At 44.5% G+C, this 10748-nt stretch overlaps 1 protein-coding gene across 1 annotated transcript; it reads right to left on the bottom strand.

Annotated features, from left to right (window-relative positions):
* Positions 1–8333: 8333 nt before the first annotated feature.
* LOC138954367 (uncharacterized) lies at positions 8334–9348 on the bottom strand (the record flags this gene model as incomplete). The annotated part of the gene is made up of 2 exons (XM_070326232.1): positions 8334–8536; positions 8831–9348. Coding segments are annotated over 2 exons (721 nt in total), but the record flags the coding sequence as incomplete, so codon positions are not given.
* Between the last annotated feature and the right edge of the window lie 1400 nt (positions 9349–10748).

Here is a 10748-nt window from a genome sequence, read left to right as displayed (position 1 = left end):
CAAGTGCTAATGTTTTGAAACCTTTAGCCAGTCTTCACAGAAGAGCAGTTAAGCTTATAATGCTAAAAAATCACACTCCTTCAGAATCTGATTATAAAAAATTGCAAGTATTACCATTTCAAAAAAGATTAATGTATAATAAAGGTGTTATGATGCATAAAGTGATGTCAGGATATGCACCGGAGACATTACGTGATAATTTTATTTTGAACTATAACAGACTAAAAATCATAACACCGACTCCACGTATTGACCTTTTCAAATCAAGCCTTCTTTATTCAGGTGCGGTCCTATGGAACTCACGGCCTATTTTTCTTAAGCATAAAACAAACACAGACAGCTTCAAAAAAAATTATATGTCGCACATAATGCAACTAAACATGTGCTGAATGGTTCATCAATTCATTTAAAATGTATGTGCATGTTAAACAAAATTATAATAATATGCAGATCTAAATTAAGTTATGTTAAAAATTGACACTTGGAAATTGTACTTAAAATGCAGCATGACAATTTATTCTTTCAATTTATATCTGTATATACAGTTATAATGTATTAAGTTTGATGTGATAGTTCTTTGATTATATTGTTTTCTGTTCTTGTTGACCCTATATTAGGGCGAGGGCTGGATGTAAAAAAGCAATATTCTTGCTTATCTATTACCCTCGATAATAAAGATTTTGTCTTGTCTTGTCTTGTCTCTTTCTCTCTCTTTCACTTTCTGTGTGTCTCTCTCTCTCTCTCTGTCTCTCCCTCTCCCTCTCTCTCTCTCTCCCTCTCTCCCTCCCTCTCTCTCTCTCTATCTCTCCCTACTCTTTCTCTCTCTTTCACTTTCTGCGTCTCACTCCCTCTCCACCTTCATTATCCTTGTTACCACAAACACTCACACCACTGGCACACCTCCGGGACACTGTGTGCACATTTCCCTAACACTCAACCACACGTGCAAAACGAAACACATTCTTCTCTTGATTAGCCAAGATAGGGTTTTTGGCATAGAAAGACCTGGGGGAAAGTAGAACGTAGAAACAGACAAAGAAGCAGGGACAGACAGACAGACAGACAGACAGACAGACAGACAGACAGACACGAACGCCACATAACAATGGAAGGAAGATAGAAAGGCAAATAATTATGCCGACGGGAGGGCACATGAAGCACATTGGCCACATAACTTGTCAATGACAATACACGTCATAGCTAAACTACCCACACACAATTACATAAATGGGAATTCCGGTCTATATTGGGGCTAAGCATAAACACAAATCTACCATAGCTTTTCTTAAACAACATTACTGAGATTTGGTAACAACAATTTGGGGGTCAAAAAATGGCGTAGTACCACCAATAACAAAGGAAAACAAACGGCTTACGCGTCGTACTTACTCCAAAATAAATATGAACAAAAACAACAAATAAAGCGAACTAACAAACGAGCAGACAATTGTCAAATGGACACACACACACAAACTACTGACTGTCTGGAAAAACATGTATTATTCTCAGAAACGTGTTTTTGCTGTGGTATGTGGACAGATGCTCTCAGTCTGTAGGGGTTTGCTTCCATTTTGTAACCACTTTATCCGATTTTGTTTGACAAGAGGCAATTGCGCATCTAAAAAGACATTTTCATGATAAATATATTTTTGTTGATCCCCAACAGGAAAAACATAAATAACAAAAAAAGTACGTCACTATATCATTCTTCATTTGTTCTTACACTAACAAGCTCTATCAAGCTCTTGACTTCACACAAAGTAGAAAAGAAAAAGAATTACAGCAATTACACACACACACACACACACACACACACACACACACACACACACACACACACGCACACACACACACACACATACACACACACACATACACACACACACACACACACACACATACACACACAAAGTGAAATAAAAGCATGCAGCATATCAACAGAGAAAGAATGCTTATTTGACTCCAATGTTGCAGTGAACTCGTCGGGGATCGAACAAAAAAAAATTAAGTAGATGTGCAACGCCAAGGCACTGCATACCCCAGCGAAAGACAAACCTCTCTCTCTCTCTCTCTCTCTCTCTCTCTCTCTCTCTCTCTCTCTCTCTCTCTCTCTCTCTCTCTCAAACACACACGAACACACACACACACACACACCCAAGTTACACACGTACACACATACACACTCACTCACACGCACTCACTCACTCTCTCACACACACTTCACTGTACACACAAAACACACCCCCATACGCACATATAGACTGACGGACATACACACCTTTACAAACAAACACACATACACACACACATACACTTACGCACACGCACAAACACAAACCAACCCACACTCTCTCTCTCTCTCTCTCTCTCTCTCTCTCTCTCTCTCTCTCTCTCTCTCTCTCTTTATCTCTTATACAAACACACACACCCACACAAACACACACACACACACACATGTACATACGCACGCATGTACGCACGCACACACCCACAGACACACACACACACACATTGACTCACACAAATCTCATACACACAATACACACACTCATACGCACATACACGGTTGGCCTAGTGGTGAGGCGTCCGCCCTGTGATCGGGAGGTCGTGGGTTAGAACCCAGGCCGGGTCATACCTAAGACTTTAAAATTGGCAATCTAGTGGGTGCTCCGTCTGGCGGCTGGCATTATGGGGTTAGTGCATGCTAGGACTGGTTGGTCCGGTGTCAGAATAATGTGACTGGGTGAGACATGAAGCCTGTGCTGCGACTTCTGCCTTTTGTGTGGCGCACGTTATATCTCAAAGCAGCACCGCCCTGATAATTATGGAAACAAACAAACAAATACGCACATAGACAGACGGACACACACACCTTTACAAACAAACACATATACACACTCATACACAAACAAACATACACACAAACTCATGCACACACACATTCACACACACACACACTCCGGTTGGTCCGGTGTCAGAATAATGTGACTGGGTGAGACATGAAGCCTGTGCTGCGACTTCTGTCTTGTGTGTGGCGCACGTAATATGTCAAAGCAGCACCGCCCTGATATGGCCCTTCGTGGTCGGCTGGGCGTTAAGCAAACAAACAAACAAACACACACACACACACACACACTGACACACACACTGTACATACGCACGCACACGCACACACACACACAGACACACACACACACACACACACACATTGACTGACACAAATCTCATACACACATAACACACACTTATACGCACATAGACCGGCACGGTTGGCCTAGTGGTAAGGCGTCCGCCCCGTGATCGGGAGGTCGTGGGTTCGAACCCCGGCCGGGTCATACCTAAGACTTTAAAATTGGCAATCTAGTGGCTGCTCCCTCCGCCTGGCGTCTGGCATTATGGGGTTAGTGCTAGGACTGGTTGGTCCGGTGTCAGAATAATGTGACTGGGTGAGACATGAAGCCTGTGCTGCGACTTCTGTCTTGTGTGTGGCGCACGTTATATGTCAAAGTAGCACCGCCCTGATATGGCCCTTCGTGGTCGGCTGGGCGTTGAGCAAACAAACAAACAAATACGCACATAGACAGTCGGACACACACACCTTTACAAACAAACACATATACACACTCATACAACACAAACATACACACAAACTCATGCACACACACATTCACACCTACACACACACACACACACACACACACACACACTCTCTCTCTCTCTCTCTCTCAAACACACACACACACACACACACACACACCAAGTCACACACACACACACTCACTCACACGCACTCACTCACTCTCTAACAAAAAACTTCATACACACAAAACACACACCCATACGCACATATGGACAGACGGACATGCACACCTTTACAAACAAACACACATACACGCACACACATACACTTATGCCCACACACACACTTACACACACACGAGTACAGACTCATGCACGCGTGCGCACGCACACACACACACACACACACAAATACACACACACCACACACATACGAGTACAGACTCATGCACGCGTGCGCGCACACACACACACACAAATAAAACACACACACACACACACACACACACACACACACACACACACACACACACACACACAGTAACACTAACACATGTGCACAAAATGAACACAAACACACACACTGCGCGAGAGAGAAAGACTACAGGGAGGCATGACGTCATGATGCATTAATTGACGTCAAAGACTTTCGACCGTGACGTATTCTTCTTACGCGAGCTTTATCCATAGACTTGGAAACTACGGAATTTCTACCCGTCCAAAGCGGCCTGGGGTGGCGTTTGCTGAAAAAATGGGGGCGCCTATTTTACCCACCGTATTTTTGTTAGTATGGTCCCCATTTTTGGTGAACTTCCATCTCCAACTGTAGCACGTAGCCGGGCACAACGAATCCTTCTTTATCATGTATTATTCGGTGTGCACATTTCTCAAATCGATTACAGTATAGCGTTCACGGGATACCTCCAGCTTCGCTGGGATAAAACCACACTATAACTTGCAGAACATACAGAAATAATACCAAGTTGGGGGAAAACCGGCATTGCTGGGGCGCTAAAGATACAGACAGCCAATACCAGGGACGACAATTGCCGAAAAGCGCGCGCGCAAAAACCGCAAGTTTTAATTTCATGCCTTCTCACAATCTGTCACTCGCGCATCTCTCGCGCGCATTCCGGAAGCGGAAAGAATGCTGGGAAGGTGTCGACTTTTTCAGGCATTTCATAGCTTTATGAGCGGCGTGCTCATTGCGTACTCAGGGAATGTAGGTCGCGCCAGACGCCGTGAAAAAACATGTGTGATCTTGAACATTAAGCTTAGACTATTGCAAAGTAATTGATTGTTCTGTTCTTCCATCCGACGTTTTATTTTGTAGTTTGAGTTGAGTATTCTTGCAGTTAAAGATACTGTCCTTTCTTGTACAACACTGAAAGACATTATCCATTCCTTCTCTGATCGAGTCTTTTGGCTTTTTATCGAATCGCCCTGTACTTATGTTGTTTATTACTTATTTTCGTAAGTGTGTTCCATTCTGTCTTTGATCATACTCTTTCCGTTGTTGCTGTAGGATTAACATAACGGACATTTTCTCTCAAAGGTATCTTTTTTTCCGGGTCTGCTTCTTAATTGTACATTACAAGTACTCTTCCTCTTTTTAACACGCAGCCACATACACACACACACACACACACACCCACACCCACACCCCCACACACATATATATATATATATATATATATATATATATATATATATATATATATATATATATATATACTAGAGGAATACCCGGCTTCGCCGGGGTGAATCGCGAGACAGAGACAGACAGCGTGGCGGTTCACCACAATCACCTTTGAAGGCGAAGTCCTGTCAAACGGGATTGAGAATTTAGAGCTTATTTCTTAGCCCTATATTATCTGTTGTGGCTTCTCAAATGCCAGAACATACAGACAGACAAAAGCCGCTAGACCCCATCACAAACAGAACTCTATAATCCACAGGTGTTGCCCACACACACACACAAACACACACACACACACACAGAGAAGCCGTATATATATATATATATGCATATCTATATCTATAAATGTATAGAGATAGGTGACAGTGTATTTTTCGCGTGGCTATAAATTGATTCGACCTTTTCACTTTGACAGTAAGAACAACTTACGGGTGCAAGGGAAGCGTTCTGGACAGCGCAGTGACATTCTAAAAATAGTAACGTAGAAACGGGAATATGGATTGAAGCCACACGAAGGAAGGGAGATAAACGCAAAACACTGGAGAAGATAAGGAAGAGTTACTGGGAATGGTGAAATGAACAGAAAAACCAAAATCGGTTCAGCGCTGCGCGCTGAGAGCACGTGTTGAAATATCTCTTCGATGATATTGTGTCCGGGGTGTAGCTGAATACGGTGTCCAAATTTGAAAAAAGATCCACCGAGAACTTTGGCGTTGTGATGTGGTCTAGCGGCTTTGGTGTGTCGGTATGGGGGCCCGGGTAGCTCAGGTGGAAGCAAAATCGGTTCAGCGCTGCGCGCTGAGAGCACGTGTTGAAATATCTCATCGATGAGGTTGTGTCCGGGGTGTAGCTGAATACGGTGTCCAAATTTGAAAAAGATCCACCGAGAACTTTGGCCGTGCATCGCGAACAGACAGACAGACAGACAGACAGACAGACAGACAGACAGACAGACAGACAGACAGACAGACAGACAGACAGACAGACAGACACTAGTCGTATATTCAAGAAACTCTTTTTCCTCTGCACCACTCCACACAATGAAGGCTGGAAAACCTTTTAAAGCTTAAAAAAGCTTATTTAAACAACACAATAAAAAATCCAAAACCAAGCCAGAATGTCGGATCTTTTTAAATCCACATTTTCGGCCCGCAGGCCTTCTTCAAATTAAGAAAATTAGAAAATTTGGATTTAAAATAGATGCGACATTCTGGCTTGGTTTTGGACTTTTTAGTGTGTTGTTTATATATATATATATATACAATAACACACAGACACACAGACACACAGATACACAGACACACAGACACAGACGCAGACACAGACTCAGACTCAGACAGAAACACAGACACACACACATACACACACACACACACACACACACACACACACACACACACACACTCACACACACACGCACGCACGCACGCACACACACACACCCACACACACATACACACACACACTAACTAACTAATTAACTAACTAACTGACTAACTAACTACCATAATACAATACAAATCAAACACGTGCACGGGGTCCTGAAATGACCACAACATTATCCTAGAGAGAGCCACAGCACCCCCCCCCCCCCCAACCCCCTCCCTCGCGCAACATCTCCCATCTCCTCCAGACGCCACAGACGGACACGGGCTTGGGACGTTGATGTTTGTCCAGCACAACTGTCCACAGCCATCCATCTTCTCTGGTCGAGTGACCCTCCCTTCAAAGTGACCGCCGCTCATTGTAAAAGCCTCGAGCAGGGGTCTTGAGACAGTGAAAAGCAGAAACACAGGATGACACCGTTTTGAAAAATGACCGTTACTCGCGCGCGTGTCCAATTGTAAAAGCCGCGAGCAGTTCCCTTGAGACAGTAAAAAGCACAAACGGAAAATGACACCTTTTTGAAAAATGAGGATGACTTTTGCTGGCGTAGCCGTCTCAGTCGCGGCTGGTTTTGAAATCAGATGGACGGGCAGCAACAAGACAGAAGTCGAAATAGGCGTAGAAATAAAACGAGAAAGTAAGAAGTGTGTGTGTGTGGGTGTGTGTGTTCAAACAAAAGCCGTCTGTTGGCGTGTCCCATTTTTGCAGATGTTAAATAATTGGGAAATTATAGATTAAACAACCGGCACGGTTGGCCTAGTGGTAAGGCGTCCGCCCCGTGATCGGGAGGTCGTGGGTTCGAACCCCGGCCGGGTCATACCTAAGACTTTAAAATTGGCAATCTAGTGGCTGCTCCGCCTGGCGTCTGGCATTATGGGGTTAGTGCTAGGACTGGTTGGTCCGGTGTCAGAATAATGTGACTGGGCGAGACATGAAGCCTGTGCTGCGACTTCTGTCTTGTGTGTGGCGCACGTTATATGTCAAAGCAGCACCGCCCTGATATGCGTTAAGCAAACAAACAAACAAACAAATAGATTAAACGAAAAATTAACACGTGGGTACCCTTGATTCCCAGCACTGCAGATTCTTGTCTGCTTTGGCTGCCTTGTGAGTCATATAGAGAATACTACATGGCTTGCTGTGTCGTACCAGATTTACACGAGTTGTTTTTTAAAATATTGAACTGCGAGCGAAAGCGAGCTGTTCACTATTTGAAAAAGCAACGAGTGTAAATCTGGTACGACACAGCAAGCCATGCAGTATTCTGTTTATCCTACATACTTTACTAATGGCCCTGTCACACCTTAACGTGTTAGCCAGCGTATGCCGACGTATCAAACTTTCCCTAAAACGCTGGCGTACGCTGAACTATCCATGTTTTTTTCTCAATTTTGGGCGTATACATAGCGTATTTATAACGAGTTGGGCGTATACATAACGTATTCATAACGCGTTTGACGTACACATATCGTGATAGTAACGTATATAGAAGATTTCGATAACTTATAGATAACGTATACCAACGAATGCTTTTACAACTTATGTTTACAACTTATGTCCAACGATAGTCTAACGTATGCATAACGTATGCATAACGTATGCAGCGTATCGCCGATGATCACAATCATGTCGTAGCCTATAAAAAAAAAAGTAGTGAAGGCATCGTCACGGATGAAGAAGTAGGGCACATCCTCGTTGTCGTTGGGAAGAGGCTCAGGGTCAGGAAAACCTAGGGTACGTACGCATTCCTTCAGCTCACAGGAATTGTATATCTGCGCATCTGATGCTGATCCAGTACCACTAATATCTGCCCAAATGAATTTGTAGTCGGCATCTACAAGCGCCATCAGAACAATGACCGGCAGGGTTGGCCTAGTGGTAAGGCGTCCGCCCCGTGATCGGGAGGTCGTGGATTCTAACCCCGGCCGGGTCATACCTAAGACTTTAAAATTGGCAATCTAGTGGCTGCTCCGCCTGGCATCTGGCATTATGGGGTTAGTGCTAGGACTGGTTGGTCCGGTGTCAGAATAATGTGACTGGGTGAGACATGAAGACTGTGCTGCGACTTCTGTCTTGTGTGTGGCGCACGTTATATGTCAAAGCAGCACCGCCCTGATATGGCCCTGATGTGGTCGGCTGGGCGTTAAAGCAAACAAACAAACAAACATCAGAACAATGGAGTAGAACCCTTTGTAGTTGAAGTATAGACTCCCACTCTTTGGAGGACAGCGGCAGGCCACGTGCTTCCCATCAAGTGTCCCACATGTATTGGGAAAGTTCCATCTTTGGAAGAACTTGTCAGCTACGGCGCGCCAACTCTCCGGAGTACTTGGGCAGACCAGCACCTCATCCACATATTCGTCAATAATGGCTTGACAGACATCTCTGACCACAAGGGACTGGGTGTTGTGAGGGACCCTCCATCCGAACTTCATCGAGGCATACTTGTTCCCAGAGGCAAGGTGGCGTAAAGTCATGGCCAACTTCATGCCAGGCTCAAGCGGATCCCCGTAGAAGGTGTACTGCTTTGTTATCCCAGGACCCACTCTGGCCAACAGCTCGTCGAACATCGCTGGAGATATTCGCAGAAAGTTGGTGAATGATGCATGGTCCTCCTTACGGAGTTCCACCATTAGCTGGTCATACATGCCAAACTGCCGTCGCCTCCCGATCCATGGTCTCACCTAGTTCCTTCTCCCCCGTTCACCTCTTGTTCTCCTTGGTCTACCGGCACGCACCTGGTACAGTGTCAAATCGATGAGGTCATGCTGATGTTGGAGGACAGCTAGTTGGTATTCTCGTCTCAGCCTTGCCGGATCTTCCATCTCTCGGATTACATTGACATCTGCTCACCAGGGAGTCTTGAGGAGTACTGGCGGTTTCCACCTGCGAACCCCATCTTTATATACCAATGCCCCATAAACGCTGCCAATACGCTTGTGTACGGCAGCTGTAAGTTAGAAACACTTTCAGTACGTTCTGTGGTCGTCCGGAACACGTTCAAAACGTCTACATACGTCAATATGCGTTGGAGATACGTTCGACATACGTTCAAAGCACGTTACTCATAGGTTAGAGATACGTTTTGGGTACGTTTACAATTATCTCGACGTACGTCGACGTATTAGTAACGTGTGTGAACGTGTGTCAACGATCGCATAACTTACCTATAACGTACGGCCCGCGTATGCGGGACGTATGAGCCATACGCTGGCATACGTCCGGAAATTGTGTGCATGTTCAAAATTTGTCGAGGACCTCGCCGTACGACGACGTATACCAGCGTACTTCAGCGTGTTCTTAACGTATACAAAACTTACCCATAACGTATTCGACGTATTCGCCAGATTTTTCATACGTCGGCATACGCTGGCTCATACGTCAAGGTGTGACAGGGCCATTACGTGTGTTTTACTGAAAATGTCTTGCAGTCGAGGCAGCTAAATTGAAGACGCTTGTTTTGGAACCTCGATCTCTTCTAAAGCCTCGTGCAATCTATTACGTCAAAGCAAAGAAACGTCACTCTGAAAGTTTGGCGTGACGTTTTAGTTATAAAGATTCATCGAGGGTAATTAGTGAGCGCAATTTTTGTTTCTATAATGACGTTTGTCTCGGTGACTTTGGCATCATAAGCTGTGGAAACACAGGTCCCTGCCAGACTTGCTTGACATGACCTCATTTACATGATATACACACGTGTGATTTGAACGATTATTATCTCACGGGTGTCTCTCTGACGTATGTAGGATCAACGGTAGATTTTGGTCATGCGTTTCAAGAAATATGCTCCCACTCTGAAATGTATTTTCACCCACAAAACCCAAGTACCATTTTGATCTATGTTTTTCTTGGCTTCGGTTTAACGCATTGCAATAAGCGAATTTATGTAAAAGAACTATCACAAACTAAGATGCTAAACTTCCTAGCTAAACGAAAAAAATATGTTCAAATATAAGTGGGCACCATAGTGGGAGGGGGGATTAAGGACGACTCAAACAGGAACTACCGCAAGCTAGCGGTCGAGGTGAACAATGACTGTCGAGATCTGTGTAAAATGTCATAAGTTGGTCAAAAACGCAAATAA

The sequence above is a fragment of the Littorina saxatilis genome, unplaced genomic scaffold (assembly GCF_037325665.1).
Source record: "Littorina saxatilis isolate snail1 unplaced genomic scaffold, US_GU_Lsax_2.0 scaffold_2653, whole genome shotgun sequence".
NCBI lineage: Eukaryota > Metazoa > Mollusca > Gastropoda > Littorinimorpha > Littorinidae > Littorina > Littorina saxatilis.
This window is presented reverse-complemented; position numbering and strand designations above follow the sequence as displayed.